The following is a 25,411-nucleotide window of genomic DNA, read 5'->3' on the forward strand; positions in this document are numbered from 1 at the left end:
TGTCACCGCCACGTCATGCATCATCACGTCACACCGCATCACGCCGTGTCACCGCCACGTCATGCATCGTCACACCGCATCACGCCGTGTCACCGCCACGTCATGCATCGTCACACCGCATCATGCCGTGTCACCGCCACGTCATGCATCGTCACACCGCATGTCACCGCCGTGTCATGCATCGTCACACCGCATCACGCCATCACCGCCACGTCATGCATCGTCACACCGCATCACGCCATGTCACCGCCACGTCATGCATCGTCACACCGCATGCATCACGCCATGTCACCGCTGCCGCGTCATGCATCGTCACACCGCATCACGCCGTGTATATTTCGGTGACCTTATACGTCAGTCAATGATGCCGGCAGTCACAGAAAAAAATCGGCAAGTGGGACAGGCCCTTTAAAGAAACGGGAAAAGCTGGAAAACCACAGTGGGTCAGGCAGCATCTGTGGGTGGTGAATACATCGGCTGAAGAAGGCAGATTACACAATTCTTTAGAGAGAACTTTATCATGTATCATCTTCCTACTGTAGAGACAAATAACTGCAGATCTGGTTAATACGCAAAAGGACGCAAAGTGCTGGAGCAACTGGAGTAACTCAGCAGGTCAGGCAGCATCTCTGGAGAAAATGGATAGGTGACGGTTCGGGTCGAGACCCTTCTTCAGATAATACCAGACTCCAGTCTGGAGAAGGGTCTCGACCTGAAACGTCACATATCCAAGTTCTCCAGAGATGCTGCCTGACCTGCTGAGTTACTCCAGCACTTTGTGTCTTCTCAACTTCCAACTGTTTTGCATCCCCAAGCAATAAAAAAAACGGCCCATAATGTGGAATAGAGAATTATTCAAATCATCAGAAAGATTATCGCAGGAAATTCAACCTTCCAGTAAGTGATGTTTAGCATTTAACATGCTTGACCTGTTTAGCAAATTTAAAAAAATTGAATAAATGTACAGAGAAAAAAATGGCAACGTTGTGTGGAAAGTGTTGTGCAAGTGTTTCAGTTACACTTACAAGAGTGAGCGATGACCTTTTCGTATCTTTATCAGCAGGTTTCCTGTGGCAATGCTCAAAAGTCTTGCTGTTCTTGTAATGTGATGGAACAGCGTGGTGGAAGGCATGTGTAACATACAGGAGGTGCATCAAATATGCAGCAGTTCAAATGTATTAAAAATACAGAGAAATGTTGACCCAGAAATCCCAACGTTTTTGCAGTTCTGCACAAAAGGAAATCATTTTTTTTTCATGTGCAAACATATGCATCAGATGCAGCAGATGAAATTAGTTGACCTTGGCATCATGCTCGTTACAGCTATCGTGAGCCGAAGAGCCTGTCCCTGTGATAGACACAGGATGCTGGAATAACTCAGGCAGCATCTCTGGAGGACATGGACAGGCGACGTTTCAGGCCAGGACTCATCTCCAGGCTGATTGTAGTTGGGGGAGCCGGGGAAAAAAACTGGAGGCTCAACGAGCGAAAAGGGCCCTTTTAAATCAGGCCGCAGTGAAATTCAGCAGGGCTAACTCTCTTCCTCTAACTTGATCCACCCTCAGAAGATTCAATAGACGACACAAGGAACTGTAGATGCTGGAATCTTGAGCAAAACACAAAGCGCTGGTGTGCGTTGATCCGCTGAGTTAATCCAGCAGAGTATGTGTTTTGATTTAATAAGAACCTGAGGGGAAACCAGTGCAACACAGAGGTTGGTAGGAGCAGCCGGAGGATGTGGTTGAGGCAAGTAAATAAAAACATTTCAAAGATAGGTCTATAGATAGGGAAGGTTTAGAGGGATGTAGTTTCAATGGGACCAGTTTCGATGGGCGTCTTGGTGAGTATGGATGAATTGGGCCAAAGGAGAGTTTCCAGCGTGTATGAATCTGTGACTGAGTTACCACCAATCCTGTTGCCAGTTATCATCATTAAAGGTAAAGATATTCTGGGATTGGTGGCAAATGGCAGCACTTGTGTTGAAGGCACCTCATTGTAGTGATGTGCAGCTGTAGATGTCCATGGATGGTGGATGCGAGGTGCTTCTTTAATCAGATTCCTGGGCAGTTTGTACCAACATAGAGAGAAATGCTTTTGTTGTGTGCTAACCAGTCAGTGGAAAGACAATGCAATGCATGATTCCAATCGAGCCATCCACAGTGTTCAGATACATGATAAAGGCAATAATATTTAGTGGAAGTCCAGTAAAGTCTGATCAATGATAGTCTGAGGGTCTCCAATGAGGTAGGAAGGAGCTGCAGCTGCAGGTTTATACCGAAGGCAGAATACAAAAAGCTGGAGTAACTCAGCGGGTCAGGCAGCATCGCTGGAGAAAAGGAATGGGTGACGTTTCGGGTCGGAACCCTTCTTCTGACAGATCGTGAGGAGATTAGTTTAACTTGGCATGGTGTTGGGCTGAAGCCCCTCTTCCTGTGCTGGGCTCTTCCATGTCCCTTGTTCTGTGCCAGTACGGCAATGAGAAGTGGAATTGAGTTGGCTCGCAAGTGGCATCTTCAACCCTGTCATTCCCTCCCTCTCTGTCCCTCCCCCACCCTCGTCATCTTGTTGGTATCCCTTTATCATCACATCTTCCACAGCCAACAATGGACTGTTGTGGGCTCCACCTTTTCTTGAGTCATCAGTGCCGGCTCCGATTTGTTCTAGTTTCCTTCTCCCCTGACGCTCCGTCTGAAGAAGGGTCTCGACCCGAAACGTCCCCTATTGCCTTTCTCCACAGATGCTGTGTGCGTGACCCAGATGCTGAGTTACTCCAGCATTTAGTGTCTATATTTTGGATCTTCACATACCGGCTGACCTGCTGACCTCCTCCAGCAGTTTACTGTTAGCTGCAGTCTCTTGTGTCTCAATATTTTTGCTAGTAACAGCGTCTGCCCGCTGTAGAAAGTGCAGTCGTATAATACAAGACTTCTTTATTGTCTCCATCGTCTTGATGTTGCCGAATACTGACAAGGGAGTGTGAGTGAGTGAGGGAGAGAAAGGGTGAGGGGGCAAAGTGAAGGAAGGAGGAACAGTGAAGTGGCGGGAGAACATTTGTATTAAGTTATTGATCGGAGTCGCTTTGAAATTGGCGGGAGCCATCGATTATATGAAATTGGCCATTATTGCTGTTACCAAAATAAATGTTGCTAGCTGCCAAGAAATTAAAGGCTGAGGGTAGGAAGCTATTGAACTGGGTGAGGAATCAACCCAGCCCATTGCCAGGACCTCTGGGAGGTACATTGGCACAACGGTAGAGTTGTTGCCTCACAGCGCCAGAGACCAGGGTTCGATCTTGACTACAGGTGCTGTCTGTATGGAGTTTATACATTCTCCCTGTGACCGCGTGGATTTTCTCCGTGTGCTCTGGATTTCTCTCACACTCCAAAGACGTACGGGTTTGTAGATTAATTGGTTCTGGTAAAAATTGTAAATGATCCCTAGTGTGTTGGATGATGCTGGTGCACCGCTGGTTGGCGCAGGCTCGGAGGGCCGAAGTTTCCGCGCTGTATCTCTATCAAGTCTAAAGGGTGGTGGAGTGAGGAAACATGTGTCTGGGTTTAAACCTTTCCTTTCAGCTTTGTTCAGCAGTATAATATAACGAAATGAAATGGACTTCAGGCGGTGAACACTAATCTCTCCACCTCTGAGATTAATGAACATCCTGACTGAAATAATCTTACCGATGCAGATAAAGAATATGAGGTGGTTTTTTTCCCAGCAGTGACCCAGGGGTGGCGGGACGGGGAGGGGGCGGGGTGGTAGGAGACTGACTGCAGGCGGGCGCGGGGAAAGGTCTTGCCTGTGTTCTGGTCAGGCCACAACCCCTGGCTTTATTCTGTCAGCACCACTTGATTAATGACTAATTTTTGGGTGGTTGTCAAGAAGGGTCAGGCAGGCCAGTGGCAAAGGTCACGGGAGTGACAAGAGGTCAACGCAGTTCAGAAGTCAACCCGTGCTTTGTTGGTGTGCTGTGTAATTGTCAAGAATAGCTTGTTTGTTCACATGGAAGATAATTAATACGCCGGGCTGGATAAAGGTCGGAAGAAATGGACCCTTGCCTGACACGGTTTATTGTTCGGGCCGGCGATTAGGGGCCGTGGAGTTCCAACCATCTGGCCCGACGCTGACCACAACATCCCCACCGTATCTCCGCCACCCCTCGTGGGTACAGTTTAAAGAAGGCGGGCGTCTCCTTCCCTACCGGGTGCTGAGACACCAGCCAGCCAGCCAGCTGGTGCAGGAGAGTACAGGGAGGCGATGTTCCTCCCCCCATCTCCCCCCCCCCCCCTTGTGTGGTGGAACTCTGAAATCATGCTTAGCGGTGTCAAGATAAATTGCCATCCAACTCGTATTGTGAACAGCGGATGAATCATCTCACCGGTGCTTGTATATGGATACCCATTCAGAGAGAGGGGGGGGGGGGAGAGAGGTAGGGAGAGATATGAGGGAGAGAGATAGGGAGGGAGGGCGAGTGAGTGGGGGGAGAGAGAGGGGAAGAGGGAGGGAGAGAAGGAGAGAAAGAAAGGATAAATTCCCATCCAACCAGTATTGTGCACTGAAGGTCCTTATATATAGACACCCATTCAGAGAGAAAGAGAGAGAGGGAGAGGGAGAGGGGGGGGAAGAGGCAGAGAGAGTAAAAGGATAAATTCCCATCCAACTAATATTGTGAACAGCAGATAAATCATCTCACAGGTGCTTATATGATACCCATTCTGTGTGTGTATGTGTGAGAGAGAGAGAGAGAGAGAGTGAGAGAGAAAGGATAAATAGATTGATATGTCCGTCTGTGGATGGATATATGCGTTGATGAATGGATCCTATGTATACAGGCAATGCACATTGTACAATATATGGACATGTCCAGAGTAACCTCACACCCACAGAGCTGCATGTTGATCATGTCAAGCCCGGCCCTGTGCAGATGCACAGACCGCTGCGCCCTGCAAAGGTTGACGCCATCTGCACAGTGATAAAAAGGCTTGAAGATGATAAATAGGCAAGTAGCACTTTTATTGGATTGCAGCTTAGGTGCAGCCACTCTGTGTTTGGTGCAACGCTAATGACGGGCTTACGTTCAAAGAAGGCTTGAACGTTCCCAGTTTTAAATCAGCCCTCATGAAACAACCTTTATTGGCCGTCCAGTGGAGATGGTGGTTTTGGTGGGGGGGGGGGGGGGGATTTAATGAACATCATCTAGCAAGTGCTCTCTCATTGTTCGGGCAGCTGCCGAGGCAGATAGCAGGTTTTCTGCAAAAAATGACCACTGGCAACACGGAGTAATTGGATATTAATAAAATTACGGGGGTAAAATTTCAGTGCCTGTTGTTTGTGATGCTTTGCAATTAAAGTGATTATGCCTGCACAATCATTCAGCATGGCTCTGTGCAGAAATAATTTGGTGCTGTTTATTGTTGCGAGCCTCTTTACATTTGACAGTTGCTGAACTCCTATCTTGTCCCTTGATTAAGGGGCAGGGGTAAGACGGATTGATCAGGACCCACCCCCTCACTGGCGATTAATGGAGGTGCAGTAGTTCTCATGCTGCTCAGTTTCTCCTGAGCCACAGTGCCAGCAGAGGTTGGAAGGTCGCTCTCTTCACACAATTCGTTCACCACATCTGTTTTAGACACTTGAGACTTCAGAGATACAGCGTGGAAACAGCCCCTTCGGCCCACCGGCTGCACGCCGGCCACGATCGCCCCGTACGCTAGCACTATCCTACACACTAGGGACAATTTGCAATTTTTACCAAAGCCAATTAGCCTACAAACCTGCACGTCGTTGGAGTGTGGGAGGAAACCTGGAGCACCCGGAGAAAACCCACGCGGTCACATGGAGAATGTTCGAACTCCGTACAGACAGCGAGGATGGAACCTGCGTCTCTGGCACTGTAAGGCAGCAACTCTACCGCTGCGTGACTGTGCCGCCATTTACGTGAGGTAATGATTTCAATTAAAAAATGAATCGTGCCTCTTCTTGGAACAACACCCAGGCCCAAGAAGAGATTTTGCAACTTCCAAAGGTATGGGATCTTTGGAGAGTTGTTAATCAGAGATACAATGCAGTAAACATTGGCACGGAACATCAGCTTCAATGATCTTGTGTTCCCAGCAGAGCACCACTGGGGTTTGAGCTCCTGTGTGATTCTCTCGCACACACTCCAGTGCACTGCTGGTGGATTTTAACCTCAAGGTGACAATGAGCTGCCACAGTGGCAATAATAGAATGCCATGACAAATACCCATTGCCACATAAATGGGCGGGTATTTTTTCCCTTGCACGCTGCTGTTGGCAAAGATACCAGGGGGGAATTAAAGCCGGCTGAAGTCAGAGGGTGGTGAATCTGTGGAATTCATTGCCACAGACGGCTGTGGAGGCCAAGTCATTGGGTATTTTTAACGCGGAGATTGACAGATTCTTGATTAGTAAGGGTGACGGGGTTTATGGGGAGAAGGCAGGAGAATGGGAATGAGAGGGAAAGATAGATCAGCCATGATTGAATGGTGGTAGACTTGATGGGCCGAATGGCCTAATTCTGCTTCTAGAAGTTATGAACTGAACTGGTCTCTGGAGCATCTTATCACTATTGCTTGGTCACTCGCCTTGTCATAGACCTTTATTAGTGATAGCTTTTAACACTTCCATGGATGGTACCAGCAATATCTTAAGATTTAACCGTGGAACGCTGTCTCTTAAGGTAACTGAAGACATCAATCTCAAGATGGCTCTGAAGAGCTATGATGAACACATTTCTGGCACCAACTTTGAATGAGAAAGCATCTTTCAAATAGATTCAGTGCACCATTAATGTCAAAATGGTAAACTGGAGTCTCAAAGATAAAAGGCTTCAGTCAAAGTAGTAAATTTGAGCCTCAGGAATAGCAGCTCAACTGGTGAACCAAGTGACCCCAAGAACACAAAGTGCTGGAGGAACGCAGCAATTGAGGTGGGAAACAGGCAGGTAATGTTCCGGGTCTGGACTCTTCCCAAAAGAGTCCTGCACACCAGGATCCATTTCCATAAGCCAATTAACCTACAAACCTGGATTGTGGGAGGAGAAAACTTGGAGGAAAATTCTTGATTGGAACGGGTGTCAAGGGTTACAGGGAGAAGGCAGGAAAATTGGATTAGGAGGGAGGGATTAGCCATGATTGAATGGCGGAGTAGACTAGATGGGCCGAATGGCCTAATTCTACTCCTATAACTTGTGAACTTGTGAACCGGAGTACCCGTAGAAAACCCACGTGGTCACAGGGAGAACGTACAAACTCTGCAAAGACAGCACCCGTAGTCAGAATTGAACCCAGGCACTGGCACTGTGGCAGCTCTACCGCTGTGCCACCGTGTCGCCCTGTTGACTTTGGCATAGGTTTTACAACATGGTTCTCTAGCACATATTGCTGCCTAGTTTGAAGGTGAGTCCCAAACATCGGCAGGGCATCCGATTCACTCTGCACACACTGAAAGGTGGCAGAGACCTATGTGAGGGTCTCTTCAACCTTTTGCTCTAACATTACCAAATAAAGAGAAAATGTGCCTGCACATTACCGGCTATTCCTGGCCTGCACGCACGGCACCCTGGTGAAGTACAGGCAGCACACAGTGGTAAAGTTGCTGCCCTACTGCGTCGGAGGCTCGGGTTCGATCCTGACTACGGGTGCCGTCTGGACAGAGTTTGTACGTTCTCCCCGTGACCTCCTGGGTTTTTGCCGGGTGCTCTGGTTTCCTCCCACGCTCCCATGCAAGTTTGTAGGTTAATTGGCTTCGGTAAAAATAGTTAATTCTCCCTAGTGTGTCGGATGGTGGTGGTGTATGAAGTGATAGCTGATTGGCACGGATTCAATGGGCCGAAGGGCCTGTTTCCATGCTGTATCTCTAAACTATTTGGTGCCGCTGCCACTGATGGTGGATTCAACACAGGGATGAAGTACAAGTCCCACAAGAAGCCCCATGACATGATATGAAAGCGCAGTGTGTTTAGGATGCTATTTCCTAATGTCCGTTCTAAAAATATGTGCTGTACTAGAGTCTGTGTCTCATTCTGTTCCCCAGCTCCTTTCATCTACATGTGAGTCTGTTCGCTCAGAGCCTCTGTGCTCAGGCTGAGGCTGAATGCACTGACATCCTTCGCAAACCACAAAAGCCACTTTGGGCGCCCTTCCTTATCCTTCTCCTTCAAAAGATGTTCCATTTGGGCACCTCGCAGCGCGAGGGCTTTGGCATTGCTGCCGCACTCTCCCACCTCCCGCTCCCCTTTAATCTGTGGAGGAGGGAACTGATAATGAATCAGAGTCAGGGAGAGTTCCTGACCCCGCTAGACAGCAGCGAGTGAAGAAGTTTACATTCCTCCCCGCGACTGGTTGCTAAGTGTTGGAATTAGTGTCAGGCTTGTCTCTCAGCGAAGGCAGGCGCCGCCGGAATGTGTGGGAGGCAGTTCACGTCGTGTGGTGTTATTACTGTGGAAATAACTATAATAACAGGAGAGAATCGGTGACACTTAAGATCCTAAGTCAATGACTTTGCATGAACGATCAAAACCTGATAAACTCCGGGAATTAGAATCATATTCTGTGCCTCAGATCATCCCCCCCAGAGTTTTCAAAGTAAAGGACACTGTACGTGGACTTTTGGGAGTGGGGAGGGAGTAAAGGGGGGAGGGGGGGGGTATGGGAAAGGAGTTGACGGATGTGGGTTTGGGGGATTAGAGGGGAGAGAAGGGTTGGCGGTTGGGTATTTGAGGAGTGTGTGAGAACCCATGCAAAGAGTGTGCATGTGCATAAGGGTAAGTTTAGTTTAGAGATACAGGGCAGAAACAGGCCCTTTGCACGGACCAGCAGTCACCCATATACTAGTTCTATTCTACGCTCTAGGGAAAATCTGTGGAAGCCAATTAACCCACGAACCTGTACATCTTTGGAATGAGGGAGGAAACCAGAACACCCGGAGAAAACCCACACATCCACGGGCAGAACATCACAAACTCCGTTGGGACAGTACCCGTAGTCAGGATCGAACCTGGATTTCTGTTGCTGTTAGGCTGCAATTCCACCGCTGCGCCATTGTGGTGTCTGAGTCAGGAGAATGGAGGAGATTTGTGGAGTGTAGAGGGGGAAAGAGATTAGCGATGTGTGTAGGGCAAGGGTATTGGAGTCACTGATTCATACAGCCACACCGAATAACAACTGACCCTTTGGCTCGACTCGATGCAGACCAAGATGCCCCATCTATGCTAATCCCATTTGCTTGTGTTTGGCCCCTATCGCTCTGAATCTTTCTTAGCCATGTATTTTAAATACTGTTGCAGTACCTGCCTCAGCTACCTTCTCTGGCAGCTCGTTCCATCTCCCCACCACTCTCTGAGTGAAAAGGTTGCCCCTCAGATTCCGATTAAATCTTATCCCTCTTACCTTAAACCTATGACCTTTGTTTCTTGGTCCCCCAACCCTGGGTAAAAGACTGTGAATTCACCCTATCTGTTCCCTTCTTGAATTTATAGACCTCCATAAATTCATGTCGCGGACTCCTGCACTATAAGGACTAAAGACCTAGCCTGCCCAACCTTTCCTTATAGCTCAGGCACTCGCATACTGGCAACATCTTGGTAAATCTGCCCTGCACTCTTTCTAGCTTAATGACAGGCTTCCTATAGCAGGATGACCAAAACTGCACACAGGACTCCAAATGTGACCTCACCAACGTCTTGTTCAAGTGTAACACTGCATACCCTTTTAGACAGGATTGAGGAGAAGGTGAGGAGCATTAGACATGTCTGGGGATTGGAGAGACAGCACTGAAAGAGCCCTGGTGAAGTGTATAATAGTCCAAGTCTCTGTAAGTCAGCGGACCTCAGATGAGTTTGCTAGACTCTGTGGATTAGGGTTGGAGACTCTTAGATGGTCCATTTATCCATGGCGTGCTGCTGATCCCTGCTGGAAGCACAGGACGGTGGTGAGATTGGGGCGGGATGAGCTTTTGCGATTCGACTAGAGTTGGCAACGTTCAAGTCCATGTAGAAATGTGCTTTCTCAACAAGGTTTGTGTAAGAGTTCCTGTTTTCCTGGATTGCACTATTACCCACGTTTAAACACTGACTACATTTCAAAGTAGCTGGAAAGCATTTTGGAGCTTTCTATGAAGATCACTCGAACACCAGAGAAATCTGTGTTCCTTTTTTTAATTTTCGAGGGGGCAGGAGATGAACCAATTCCTGTACTTGTTCTGCACCTTCAGCTTGTAACGCCTGCTGCCCTGACACTAGTTCCTTCCTCCTTCCACTCTGGCCACCCTTCTTCCTTGATGGGCGTGTCCGGGACTAGTCTCCTCAGTCGCGCAAAAAGTCGTAGCGTCTTCCTGGTCGCTAAATTTTCAACGTTGAAACTTTTGTGGTGACAGTGGGTTTGACCCCAATGAGCGTAGCTTGACGTAGGTGCTGTCGTAGGTTGTCCGCGGTTTTTCGGTGACCTGCTACGACTATGACAGTTGCCGCAGTTGCCTAATAAGTCGCTAAGTGGGACAGGCCCATGACCTTAACCCTTCTCCCCTCTACTCCCCACCACTGTGCCATCCACTCCTGCCTCTCTCTCATTTTCCCCTTTCCTTCACCTTAATGCTCTCTTTCCCTCCTCCTCTTCTCTCTCCAATCCTATCCCCCCCTCCCCATCTGTTCCACTCCCCCCCCCCCCCCCCCCCACCTCCCCCCCCCACCCCTTCACATTCCCACTATAATTGCAGCCAAAAACCTTTGATAAGGTGACCTGGCACTTGAGTTTTCTGGGTCATGGTATCACCAGAAGAGGTGGTGCAGAAATCAAAGCCTTGACCTGTCTGCTTGTCTGACTGTGGCATATTTCACAGCACACCAAAGCAAAGGCGTTGACAGAGTGGAAAGATCTAAATATCTCTAAAGTGGAATGGCGTGGGTCTGGTATGTTTTGTCTTTGCTTGTTTGTGATTTGTGTTCTTTTTACATTCCATGATTAGCCCTCAGCAAGGCACCCTCCTTGCTTAACGAGTCCATATGCAGCCAGCGCATAGACATGGCTCCACAGCAGTAGGTGTTTGTGTAACTCAGTATAAAGCAGATGTCATGGCTTCCCAACACACATGTGGGGCTGCAGACAGCCTCTTAAATAATAGCAAGCTGGAATAATTTTGCCATGAAATAAAGACTGGACTAACTCTGGGCAGAGTAAAGGTGCAGTGGTAGAGCTGCTTCCTTATAGTGCCACAGACTCAGCTTTGATCCTGAATATGGGTGCATTCTGGGGTGCTGCATCCTCAATATGGGTGCATCACCCCCACTGAGCATTCCCGTGACCTGCGTGGGTTTTCTCCGGGTGCTCTGGATTCCTCCCACACTCCAAGGTTTGTAGGCTAATTGGCTTGGTAAAATTGTAAGTTGTACCTAGTGGTGTGGAGGGGAGTGAGGAGATGTAGGGGTTGCTTGAAATTAGAAAAATCAACGTTCTTACCGCTGGGTTGTAAGCTGTACAAAATGGGCAAATGTGAGTTAGAAATTCAGTTTACACCACTCCCATTTAACCTGATCATTAAGTTAACGGGGCACAGTCGGATGTAGTCTTTAAGTAGGACGGCACAGTGGTGCAAAGTGCTGCAGTCTCACAGCGCAGAGACACGGGTTCGATCATAACTCTGGGTGCTATCCATGTGGAGTTTGCACATTCTCCCAGTGTCCACCTGGGTTTCTTCTGGGTGCTCAACTTTCCTCCCATGTCCTAAATGTTTGTTGGTCGCTTGGTTTCTGCTAATTGCTAGTTTCTGCTAGTGTGCAGACAGTGAATGATAAAGTAGGATTATGCAGAACTAGTGTAAACAAGTAGACAGGCGGGCAGCATCTGGGACAGGCAGCATCTCTGGAGAGAAGGAAGGGGTGACGTTTTGGGGTGAGACCCTTCTTCAGATTGATTCTACCTCGGGGATTCCAGCTCCGGTTCCAGAAAAACCTATTCCTTCTCCCCAAAGATGCTGCCTGCCCGCTGGGTTACTCCAGAATTTTGTGTCGATCTTCGATTTAAACCAGTTTCATTCCTACACATAGTATAAATGAGTGTTCAATGGCCAATGTGGACTCGGTGGGCCAAAGGACCTGTTTCTTTGCTGTATCTGTAAACTAATTTAATAAATGGGATAATTAATTCAGGAGGGTTTGAGGAAAGACGGGGAATTTTTAATTTATCCCGCGAGTATTCATTTCACTGCACATTTGGGTGTACGTGACAAATAAAATTGACTAAATTGACTAAAATTGAGTAGTGATGGTCTGCAACTCACTAACTTCTAACGGGAATGCAGAATGAAATCCTAATCATATGTAGACTTCAGGTAAATTAGCATCCTGCGGGGCACTGGATCTAGTGCTAGGAGATAGGGTTAGGTTGGTTACATGTTTGTAACATTCACAAACACGATTTAGTTTAGTTTTGTTTCAAGATACAGCATGGTAGCAGGCCCTTCGCCCACTGAGACCACACCAACTATCGATCACCCATTCACAATGGTTCTTCGTCATCCTACTTTCTCATCCAATCCCTGGGAAATTGAACAGCCAATTAGTCTGCGAACCTGCGTGTCTTTGAGAGGAATGTAGAAAATGTCCTGCCCCAAAAAATCACCTATCCATGTTCTACAGAGGAGTTGCCTGACCCGCTGTGTTATGCCAGCACTTTGTATCTTTTTTTTGTAAACCAGCATCTGCAGTTCCTTGTGTCTAGATATTGGGAAGTGATAAGCTGTTCATTTACGATTGTGTGGTAGATTCCCATTGGCATTCTGTTTTAACATTATATGATTTTAATATGGAACTAGACTAAGTGGGACCTGTTGGGTCCCAGCTTCACACAGGAGGGCTGGTCCACCTCCCCACCAATTCCAATATTGGTGGCTGGGCGGGGGGGGGGGCGCTTTCTGGAGCGCTAGTATGGGTGTTGTGGGCTGAACGGACTTGCTTCCAGAGGGCTAGTATGGACATTGTGGGCCGAATGGATTCTTGGGCTGGCAGCTCAGTCACTCAAGCCTGGTGTGATGGCAGCTCACTCACTCATGGCTGGTGGGCTGGCAGTTGACTCACGGCTATTCCTTGAAAATCCATTTCAAGCAGGGTGCAAGGCCACCAAGCGCAAGTGCACTTTCATGCCACTTTGGGCAGGGTGCAAGGCGGCCTCAAGAGTTGACTGGGAGAGACTGCATCACTCCCACTGAGTTTGAGAATAAGACTGCAGGCGTCAGGGTGTCTGAGAAAGCAAGCCCTCTCTGGTCAGGTTTGGCAACAGTTTGAAGTACCTCTGTCTTTACGTGAACGTTGGAAGATACTTTGGTTTGGAGAAGGGAATGTTGTCCCTGTGGTTCCAACTGTTTCTCAGCTGTTTGGGTTGGATGTGCATTTCTTCCCTTGGTTCGGATGTGGTTTCAGATTATATCAACTGGTGCCATGGTATATTACTTGGCTGTAACCTGTTAGTACATCGGTACCATGGTGCGAATTGGCGCGCTCGTGTGTGTGTATTTGATTTCAAAAGTGAAAAGGACTTGATATTGCTCTTAGTTTCCTTTTGCATATAATGGTTTTTAAATACAAAATATCCTTTCCCAGCCAGCGGTAAATTGAGTAAAAAATATAAGAGGCTGGAAATGTGACTCCGGCTTCCTCCCACACCCCAAAAGACGTGCGTATTTGCAGGTTAATTGGGCCTCTGTAAATTGGCCCGACTGTATAGGACGTGGATGAGAAAGTGGGCTAACATAGAACAAATGTGTATGGGTGATCCAATGCTGTATCTCTAAATCAATCCAATCATTCAATTCAGAAGTCGGGCAACATCTGTGGAGAGAGAAAAGCAATGATCCAAGATGGCTCCCAAGCCAGGCCACCCTTTGTGTGCTGGTCACAGAAGTGCATCAACAATCACATGTTCATAAGTCCAGAATGAGGCCATTTGGCCCATCAAGTCTACTCTGCCATTCAATAATAGCTGATCTATCTATCCCTCGCAACCCCATTCTCCTGCCTTCTCCCCATAACCCCTGATGCTGTTATTAATCAAGGATGTTTCCACTAGTGGGAGAGTCTAGAAGTAGAGGTCATAGCCTTATATTTAAAGGACGTTCTTTTAGGAAGGTGTTGAGGAGACATTTATTTTGTCAGAGGCTGGTGAGTCTGTGGAATTCTTTGCCACAGAAGGCTGGAGAGGCAAAGTCAGTGGATATTTTTAAAGCAGAGATAGATAGATTTTTTATTAGTACAGGTGTCAGAGGTTATGGGGAGAAGGCAGGAGAATGGGGTTAGGAGGGAGGGATAGATCAGCCATGATTGAATGGCGGAGTAGACTTGATGGGCCGAATGGCCAAATTCTACTCATATCACTTTTGACATGACCATATGATATAACCATATAACAATTACAGCACGGAAACAGGCCATCTCGACCCTTCTAGTCCGTGCCGAACACATATTCTCCCCTAGTCCCATATACCTGCGCTCAGACCATAACCTGCCATTCCCTTCCCGTCCATATAACTATCCAATTTGACATGACCTATGAATCTGTCAATCTCCACCTTAAAAATGTCCGTTGACTTGTCCTCTGCAGTCGTCAGTAGCAATAAATTCCATAGATTCAATCGCTTCACTCTTTGAAACCTCTCTCTACTCCAACAGCCCTTTATCATGTACCTGTACACTATGGATGGCTCGATTGTCATCACATATCGTCTTTCTGCTGACTGATTAGCACGCAACAAAAATTTTTCATTGTACCTCAGTACACATGACAATAAACTAAGAACCACGGTAAATATAAGAGACACAAAGTGCTGGAGTAACTTAACAGGTTAGACAGCTTCACGGAGGAAAAGGGCTGGGTGATGTTTCTGAATAAACATTTCAGGTTGACATCCTTTTATGAGAGAGTGATATATATATATGGATATGAGCATGCAGCCATACACACTCTCTTACCCACACACACACACACAGATAGCGAACGCACATGTACACATTCTGGCACTGAATCAGATATTGTTTTGTAGTGAACGTAGACACAAAAAGCTGCAGTAACTCAGCGGCGGCAGGCAGCATCTCTGACCCTCTCTCCAGAGATGCTACCTGTCCCGCTGAGTTACTCCAGCTTTTTGTGTCTATCTTCGGTTTTAACCAGCATCTGCAGTTCCTTCTTACGCATTGTTTTGTAGGGACTGGAAGAGCACTTTTACTTGAGAAGCCCAGGAAGCATGTAGTCCACTGGATCCAAACAACTTGCACCCCCAGCCCTGACCTCCACAGTGTGGCTCCGACAAGAGACAAGGGAAGACACGGTCCCCTTTGCAAGCGTTGAATGGCCACAATGCTTTCCGCTTAGTCAATTGGGACATGTAGTGCTGGCATTAAAGTTCTTAACGTAATAATAAACATATTAAAAGTGGCTTGTATCACAATGAAATTATTCAGCAGCCAGCGGATGCCTTGATGTGTATTTTGTACCCTGTCCAATAACACTTCCTTCTGGAGGCATTCTCCTCTGTAAGGTCCCTGTGACTGCAGTGCAATGGGAAGGAACACTGCAAGAATGCAAAATGTAGGAGTCAGGATGTCTGCAGATTGCTAATTGCTTGAAATATGAACACACCCTGTGTTTATTTGACGGCAGTTAAACTGTGCAGCCTTAAAGGAGCACAGACTTCAGTGGAGGGCGATTCTTACTATGTACTCCCAGCAGGAACTCACATAGCACCCTGCTCTCCATTCTCCAACCCACACTCATTCCATGTCCAACTCTCCTCTACTTCACTTTAGACCTTACTTTAAAGTTACAGCGTGGAAGCAGGCCCTTTGGCCTACAGCGACCATACACCAGCTGTATACTACACACTAGGGACAATTTCCAGAAGCCAATTAACCGACAAACCTACAACCTGTACGTCTTTGAAGTGCAGGAGGAAGCCGGAGCACCCGGAGTAAAAACCCACGCAGTCATGGGGGAACGTACAAACTCCGTAAAGACAGCACCCGTAGTCAGGATTGAACCCAGGTCTCTGGCAGCAACTCTTACCACTGCGCCATGGTGCTGTCCTACAGAGGTGTATAAAGTCAGGAGGGCTAACAGGAAGCAAAGAGTAGGAGTAAACGTGGGTCCTTTTCACAATGGCAGGCAGTGACTAGTGGGGTACCGCAAGGCTCAGTACTGGGACCCCAGCTATTTACAATATATATTAATGATCTGGATGAGGGAATTGAAGGCAATATCTCCAAGTTTGCGGATGACACTAAGCTGGGGGGCAGTGTTAGGTGTGAGGAGGATGCTAGGAGACTGCAAGGTGACTTGGATAGGCTGGGTGAGTGGGCAAATGTTTGGCAGATGCAGTATAATGTGGATAAATGTGAGGTTATCCATTTTGGTGGCAAAAACGGGAAAGCAGATTATTATCTAAATGGTGGCCGATTGGGAAAGGGGGAGATGCAGCGAGACCTGGGTGTCATGGTACACCAGTCATTGAAGGTAGGCATGCAGGTGCAGCAGGCAGTAAAGAAAGCAAATGGTATGTTGGCTTTCATAGCAAGAGGATTTGAGTATAGGAACAGGGAGGTTCTACTGCAGTTGTACAGGGTCTTGGTGAGACCACACCTGGAGTATTGCGTGCAGTTTTGGTCTCCAAATCTGAGGAAGGACATTATTGCCATAGAGGGAGTGCAGAGAAGGTTCACCAGACTGATTCCTGGGATGTCAGGACTGTCTTATGAAGAAAGACTGGATAGACTTGGTTTATACTCTCTAGAATTTAGGAGATTGAGAGGGGATCTTATAGAAACTTACAAAATTCTTAAGGGGTTGGACAGGCTAGATGCAGGAAGATTGTTCCCGATGTTGGGGAAGTCCAGGACAAGGGATCACAGCTTAAGGATAAGGGGGAAATCCTTTAAAACCGAGATGAGGAGAACTTTTTTCACACAGAGAGTGGTGAATCTCTGGAACTCTCTGCCACAGAGGGTAGTTGAGGCCAGTTCATTGGCTATATTTAAGAGGGAGTTAGATGTGGCCCTTGTGGCCAAGGGGATCAGAGGGTATGGAGAGAAGGCAGGTACGGGATACTGAGTTGGATGATCAGCCATGATCATATTGAATGGCGGTGCAGGCTCGAAGGGCCGAATGGCCTACTCCTGCACCTAATTTCTATGTTTCTATGAATAGATAGGTTGAATGCACAAAGTATTTTAACCATAGCAGAGGACCATAGCTTTGAGGTGAAAGCAGAAGGAATTAATGGGAACATGGAACGAGCTGCCAGATGAGGTATTTGAGGCAAGTACTATAACAACATTTAAAAGACACTTGGATAGGAAATGTTTAGAGGGTTATGGAGCAAATGCAGGCAAATGGGGCAAACATAGATGGGGTATCTTGGTCGGCATGGCTGAGAAGGGCCGAAGGGCCGAAGGGCCGAAGGGCCGAAGGGCCAGGTTCGCTGCAATATGATTGACATAGATAAAATTTGGTTCATGTGACATGATTTTTATGTACATATAAAACACTAGATTTGCCATGATCGCCATTGGACAGCACAGTGGCGCAGCGGTAGAGTTGCTGCCTTACAGTGCCAGAGACCCGGGGTTGATCCTGACTGCAGGTGTTAACTGTACAGAGTTTGTACGTTCGCCCTGTGATGGGTTTTCTATGGGTTCTACGCTCTCCTGCCACACTCCAAAGGCGTGCAGGTTTGTATGCTAATTGGCTTGCTTTCATTGTAAATTGTCCCTTGTGTGTATAGGATAGTGTTAGCGTATAGGGATTGCTGATTGATGGGCTGAAGGGCCTGTTTCCACGCTGTATCTCTAAACTAAACTAAACTAAGCTAAACCATCATGGAAGGTTTGCTAACGTGCAAGTGTGCATGTGTTAGTGTATTGCATTGGTATATTGGATTGTGACACTGAATGGGAAGGTAACTGTTTTCAGGTCAGCAGCTCACTATCACTTAAAAGATTGTATAAGAAGATTAGAACGGTCCTGACCCAAAATGTCGTCTATCCATGTTCTCCAGAGATGCTGCTTGACCTGCTGAGTTAACTCCATTGCATACATTTGGTTTGGCCAATTATAAGAATGAAATCCTTCACTTGAGCTCACCAGCATCCATGAGACATAGTTTATAGGCACCTGAGAAAATAATACAAAGATTGGACAAAATACAATACAACGTGCTGGAGTAACTCAGTAGGTCAAGCGGCATCTCTGGACAACATGAATAGATGACCTATTCTCCAGAGATGCTACCAGACCCACTGAGGTACTCCAGTACTTTGTGTCTTTTTTTGTGAACCAGCATCTACAGTTCCTTGGGTCTCCATTTTACTGCTCCACTGCGAAATCTCCTCAGGGTATGCCTGCTTTGAAGAAAGACTCCTTACTCCAAAAAAAATAGACTGGGTTAAGAAAGGCCTAGAAACAAAACGTCAACTATCCATGCTTCACCATCCAAATATGCTTCCTGACCAGCTTAGTTACTCCAGCATTGTATCTTTTGTTGTACACCAGCATCTGCAGTTGCTTGTCTCCATTAATCTTTGCAGCTTTGTTATATCATGCTCACAACTTCAGTGAAGATCCAGCTGTCAGAATGATGAGATATTTCTCTGACCTGGTATAAGTGAGCAATGTCATATCACAACACAGCAACAGATAAAAGGATATCGTGTACCTATCTATTTTTGTACTACTACTGTGTGCGTGTGAGTGAATGCTAGTGTGATTTGTTTATTTGTGTGCTAGTATGTGCATTTGTGTATATGTGCCAGTGTACATATGTATCTATGTGGCTATACAGTGCATTCAGAAAGTATTCAGACTCCTTCAGGTTTTCCATATTTTGTTATGTTACAGCCTTATTTTAAAATTGATTAAATACATTTTTATTTATCATCAATCTACACACAATACCCAGAATGAAGAAGTAAAAACAAGTGTTTAGAAAGTGCCAAGCTTGTAGCATCATATCCAAGAAGATTTGAGGCTGTAATCGCTGCCAAAGTGCCTCAACAAAGTACTGAGTAAAGGGTCTGAATACTTATGTAAATGTGATATTTCAGTTATTTCTTTTTAATTACTTTGCAAAAATTTCTAAACACCTGTTTTAGCTTCTTTATTATGGGGTATTGTGTGTAGATTGATGATTAAAAAAAAAGAATTTAATCAATTTTAGAATAAGGCTGTAACGTAACAAAATGTGGAAAAAGTGAAGGGGTCTGAATACTTTCTGAATGCACTGTATGTCAATGTATCTAAGTGTACATAGTTATGCATGCAAGTCGGGGTATTTGCACATGTGCGTAAAAGCATTTGCACGCGTGTTAGTGTACTTGTGCAAGGTTGCAAGTGTGCTAGTGTCATTAAGTGCCCCTATTTACAACTGGGCTGCCCTGGTCCCCAGTGCCCTGAGGCCTGGGTGGAAATTAAACAGGTTTCAAAAGTATTGTTTAACAGGCTGATAAAAGAATGCATTCTACACTTTTGATTCACAGATATAGTGCAATCGCTGTCATAGGTTGTGGGGAAAATGCATGTCAGCACATCCTGGAGAGGAGAAGAATCTTGACATCAGATCATAGAAAGAATCATGTGAACAATCGAGGCACAGAAGGATAGACGCAAAGTGCCGGAGTAGCTCAGCAGGTCAGGCAGCATCTCTGGAGGAAAATAGAACCCATTTTGTCTCGGGCCAGTAAAAAAAAAACTATTTACGTAATCCCATCTTCCACCACCTGGTCCACAACCTTCTCTTCAAGTAGTTATTCAGAACTTCTTAGATGTGGTCTGCAGAGTACCCTTTATCTTTTATCTGTACACTGTGGATGGCTTGGTTGTAATCTTGTAAAGTGTTTTTTTTTTACTGGGCAGCACACAAACAAAACCTATTCACTATACCTTGATACATGTGATTATAATCAACTAAACTTATCTGTCACCTTTTCAGATAGTTCATTCCAGGCATCATCGGCCTGTTCTCCTCCCACCCCCTCATTCCAGCCACAAAACAAAATAGTGCAAAAACTCTTCAGACATTGTCAGTGTCCATACATTCATACATTCAGTAGTTTTTGCACTTATTTTTAAACATCCAGGACGGCACAGTGGCACAGCAGTAGAGTGGTCTGCTTTACAGCCCCAGAGACCCAGTTTTGATCTTGACTGTGGGCGCTGTCTGGATGTAGTTTTTATGTTCTCCCTGTGACCGCCTAGGTTTTCACCAGGGTGCTCTGGTTTCCTCCCACACTCAAAAGATGTACAAGTTTGTAGGTTAATTTGCTTTGGTAAAAATTGTAAAGTATCCCAGGTGTGCAGGATGGTGTTGGTGTACGGGACGATCGCTGGTCGGCAGAGGCCCGGTGGGCTGAAGGGCCTGTTTCCGCCCTGTATCAACTAAACAAAAAAAATAACTAAAACACCCTTGCCACTCAAGTAGCCCCCTGGGGTGATACCCCTTCCCTGGTTTGAAGGGTGTTCCCATCGGATCCTAGACTGTGGTCCTCCCCCACAGAGCCTTGGAGTTGGCTGCACCGAGCTCCAGTGAGCCCCTCAGAGATTGTCCCTCCTAATGGCAGCTGCCTGACTGGAATTTGGCACAGCGAGGGTAATGGCTGACTCCTCTCGACCTTTGACCCGTGGGGATGATACAAGACCCCTTCTGTTTCTCCTCAGACTGATTAGGGGTCAGGACGGCCCCCGCTGTCTCACGGGCAGCGATAAAACCTGGTCCGGGTGAACTGCACAATAGATTAGTCAAGATTTGGCAGGGTGAGAGTGAGAGTGAGAGTGCGGGGAGATAAAGAAGGCATTCATTTTTGATGGGGTGCTGCATTAAATGTTATCAGTGAGACATTCCAGTGGTAAAACCTTAACTTTCCTTCACAATTTTATCAGAGGTAACTTAACTTGTTGAAGCAAAAGCCGCAAGTAAACACATTATTCCATCAACATTTGTCATTGTGTTAAGTACTTTAGCACACTGCACTGCAGGGCTGACCGCAAAAAGATTCATTGCATGATATGCAGTTTGTGAGTTGCATCGGAATAGCATTCCAGTAATGTTGGAACAACAGACGGTATGCTTGTGTTTATTCAAATGAAGACCTTTGACCTGAGTGTGTAGGTTTTTCAGCAATATGTCAGTCGCTTTCGGGAGCTCTCTCTAGTTTTGTCGGTGTTAGCCAATCTGTGGGTAAGTTCTTTTGTGTGTTACAGAGAGGAATGCAACTTGCTTTGGCCAAACAAGTGTAGAGACAGTGAGTGTGACTTTGCGTCCTTTGTAAAAGACTGCGCCGCCTCTTGGGAATGTGTGTGTGTGCGTGCATGTGTGCGTGTGTGTGTGTGTGCATGTGTGTGTGCGTGTGTGTGTGCGTGTGTGTGTGTGTGTGTGTCCGTGTGTGCGTGTGCGTGTGTGTGTGTGTGTGCGTGCTTGTGTGTGCGTGTGTGTGTGTGCGTGTGCATGTGTGTGTGCGCGTGTGTGTGCGTGTGTGTACGTGTGTGTGTGTGTGTGTGTGTGTGTACGTGTGAGTGTGTGTACATGCGTGTGCGTGTGTGTGTGCGTGTGCGTGCATGTGTGCGCGTGTGTGTACGTGTGTGTGTGCGTGTGTGTTGCAGAGAGATGAGAGGGAGCAGCAATTATGTGCCTCAGTTTTGCAAACTTCGTGCAAGGTGCTTGAACTGTCATTGTAGAGCGTTAATTAGCAGCTGCGGGTGAGAGGTTATCAGCGGCTCGGCAGTTTGGCAGTCTTCCTATCAAGCGCAGAGCGAGGGAGAGGGTTGGTTCACGGGTAGCGGGAGGAGGAGAGAAAGAAAGAAGGTGCAGAAAAAAAGAGAGAGCTTCCATAATTCAACACTTGCTCAGTCAAGGGGAAAGTACTTTATGTCCCAGAGGCGCTAAGTGTAGTTTGTACTCTGCGGTGTCTAATGATTAGGCTTTGAGTGAACCTGCAGTCATCTCTCTCCCCTGTGAAGCCGCATGCTTCTGTTGCAGCTAACTCCCGAAAGGGAACACACATAGGCATAAAGAGAGAGAGAGAGAGAGAGAGAGAGAGAGAGAGAGCGGGAGAGAGAGAGAGCGCGCGAGAGAGAGAGAGAGAGAGAGAGAGAGAGAGAGAGAGAGAGAGAGAGAGAGAGAGAGAGGAGAGAGAGAGAGAGAGAGAGTTGCGCCTGTCAGAAAGCTAATGTGTGAGTGAAGTTATTGGGCACAGTGGGAGGTGAGAACTGCAGCTGGAAGAGACTGACTGGTGCTTTGCGCAACGCTAGTCTGCCTGAAGAAGAGTAATGTTGGGGTCCTCCGCCAAACCCTCATGGTTTCTCTTTGTCAGAGCCTAGACAATATGATCGAGATGAAGAGCTGGTCGTCACTGCTCCAAAATCTCAGTAAGTACCACTGGAGCGGCTAAGCACTCTAATGAATTGTTGGGGGCTGTCTCTGTCTCCTCCGAGCGTTGAAATGCTTTCTCTTCCTCTTTTATTGCAAAACCGGCTGAGGAAATGCTACTGTAGAGGGATTGCAAACTCCGTGTGCATGGCACTACAATGAAAAGACTGGTTAAAGATCACACATCTGTTTGTAGCATTGTGCTGCCGAGTAGACCTGTGCTGATTCATTATGTATGTACGATTTAACATCACTCCAGTCTTTAATGTTGTGTCACTTCTGCAAATTTTTTTTTTGTCCTTTATTTTAAATCCACAAGGATAACAAAAAAATCGGCGTTAGTGGCTAATACCTGACTCTGGGCCGTAGCAGGTCATGAACCATTAACCTTTGCACCTGACCCTGGGCTGTTGCCCTACGGAAAGTGTTGAACGACTAATCTAGCCTGTGTTAGACTTGTGTGCAAGCTCTCAGTGACTAACTGGTGACCCACTTCGTCCTCGGTCAAAGACCCGTCTGCACTGTTTATCCTGCGATGCAAATCCGGTGCGTTTTTTTAAATCTAAAAGAAAAAGTATTGTAATCTAACAAGCTTGCCCAGAATCAGTTAATCGCTTTATGGAGCTACTGAGCCTCCATGTGATAGAAAAACGTTCAACTCATTTCCTCAATGACGTTGGATCCTGTTAACTTAAACACGATGCAATTTTTAGTGTCAGGCACTCCCCTTACTCCCTCCCCACTCAAAAACTTTTCTTCCCAATCTTCTGGCCTTGAAGCATCCAGCACTTGACCTGTTTTTTTCTTTTCTCGCTAGCTTGAGAAACTGCACGTTCCAGATGGCATAAAAATTTAATGTTAATAGTCCAATGGGCAGAGGAATAAAAAGCCCTAAGTGGTTCCTCTGTGGTGGTTGTCAGCTTGTACGGATTGTTGAATGGAGCAGCATTAAAAGGATATGGTGGGGAGGGGAACAAACAGCCAACAGTGTAAATAGAAAATAGATTAGACACAGCCGAAATGGATCCAGTTTGTGTCTCCCCTGCTTCCGCAGTCTCTTAATGGAGACAAAGGGCGAGCGGGGTTGAGGGAGCCTGAGGAAAGGTTGTACCCTGCAATGCACAGCAGGGCAAAAGGCATAGATTAAGCTTCATTGCCATCAACGCTCATTCCTCAAGAGGATTAGCGGATGAGAGATGTGGGATGATGTTTGTATAAGCTGCTCAGATAGTGAAACGCTGTAACAAGCTCCAATGAAATAATGCAGCATTTTATTTTTGCCCGGCTCGGGGCAGAATGTATCTGCTGTGTTTAGAAAGGCTGTTCAAACTGGGAATGAAGAACAAATCCACAAACTCACACGCACATACACACCCCTCCAACACACACACACACACACACACACACACACACACACACACACACACACACACACACACACACACACACACACACACACACACACACACACACACACACACACACACACACACACACACACACACACACACACACAAAGCACACACACACACAGACACCAGATCTACACTCAGGCGTGTAAACACACCCCACATATGCAATAAACATATACACATGCACCATACACACAAATCACATAGACACACACTAGACACAAACACAGTGGACACACACATGTACATATACAACTCACATGACACCCTGTCAGAGACGTATACACAGATGCACCCAGGTCACAAACAGATTCTGATCCATGCATGGGTATGGACACATGCATGTACACACACAGACATGCACAAATAGACACACAAACACTCAGACACACACAAAGGCACACACACAGATATACACTGACACACATGCAAGCACACACACACGCACGCACGCACGCACGCACGCACACACACACACACACGCACACACACGCACGCACACACGCACACACACACACACACACACACACACCCCTACCCAGGAGAGATGGGAGGAAAGAAAAAATAAAATGAGAAGGTCTTCTACTCTGCATGACCAACATACACTTTGCCCAACATTTGACTCTGAGTTAAATGACTATCACTTTTAAAAATCCTCATCTGTTTTTTTTTTCAAATCGCTCCTAGTCTTGTCCCATCCTCTCAGTCCAATCCCCTGCAGCCCTAAACCAGTCTGAGGTACCCAAGCTCCTTGAAAATACCTGAATCAATCCAGCATTGAATCCAGTGCCACGATCCGTAACTCTGGAATCCGCTTGCTAAATCTCCCCACTTTCAGAATCTACAGCTCTCCAACTGTGCTGGAAATCATATCTCTTTAAATCTCCCTGCCCCTCCACCTCCTCCCACCTTTAGAGCTCCTTAACACTTGCCGTTTTAATTAACCATTTGGTCATTTGCCTTGATGTGGTTTTGTATTGGTGTCTGTTTGATAGCTTTCCTGTGAAGTCTTGTGCAAAATAATTGCCATATTCCAGTCTCTGTCCGAATGAAAAATTGTTATTGTGGCATCTTTGTGGTTTGTGGGATCGGTACTTGGTCACCTTTCCCTGCAATATTAGCCATTGGACTTCCAGTCTATATTGTCGTGCTGTAACTAGTCTCTTGGTAGGATCACACAGGGCAGCACGGTGGCACAGGGCTAGTGACCTGGGTTTTGGGTGCTGTCTGTACGGAGTTTGCACGTTCTCCCTGTGAATGCGTGGGTTTTCTCTATGTGCTCCGGATTCCTCCCACACTCCAAAGACGCACGGGTTTGCCAGTTAATTTGGCTTCGGTAAAACTGTTAATTGTCCCTAGTGTGTAGGATAGGGTTGGTGTAAGGAGATCGTGGGTTGGCATGGACTCAGTGGGCCAAAGTGCCTGTTTCAATGCTGTATTTCTAAAGTCTAAATCTCTAAAAAAAGTCTAAAGAAAAAAAACAAGTCCATGTAGTGGACAGCAAACAGCAATGCACGAAATGGTCAGTCGTGTTCTCTTCTTGAGGTGGGATTAGGGGTGTGTGTATCGATTCAATGGGTTAA

General features: G+C 46.6%; 1 protein-coding gene across 6 annotated transcripts in view; it reads left to right on the forward strand.

Moving 5' to 3' along the window:
* Nucleotides 1–25,411, forward strand: part of gse1b (Gse1 coiled-coil protein b) — a 506,044-nt gene that overhangs the window by 271,511 nt on the left and 209,122 nt on the right. The window contains exon 1 of one of the 6 annotated variants that reach the window (XM_055648861.1): nucleotides 21,584–22,415. The exons of the other annotated variants lie outside the window; for them this stretch is intronic. Coding sequence (XP_055504836.1) covers nucleotides 22,343–22,415 — 73 coding nt within the window. The 5' untranslated portion in view covers nucleotides 21,584–22,342. Of the gene's footprint in view, nucleotides 1–21,583; nucleotides 22,416–25,411 lie in introns of those variants that run through there. 6 annotated transcript variants of the gene reach the window in all.

The sequence above is a fragment of the Leucoraja erinacea genome, chromosome 17 (assembly GCF_028641065.1).
Source record: "Leucoraja erinacea ecotype New England chromosome 17, Leri_hhj_1, whole genome shotgun sequence".
Taxonomy (NCBI): domain Eukaryota; kingdom Metazoa; phylum Chordata; class Chondrichthyes; order Rajiformes; family Rajidae; genus Leucoraja; species Leucoraja erinaceus.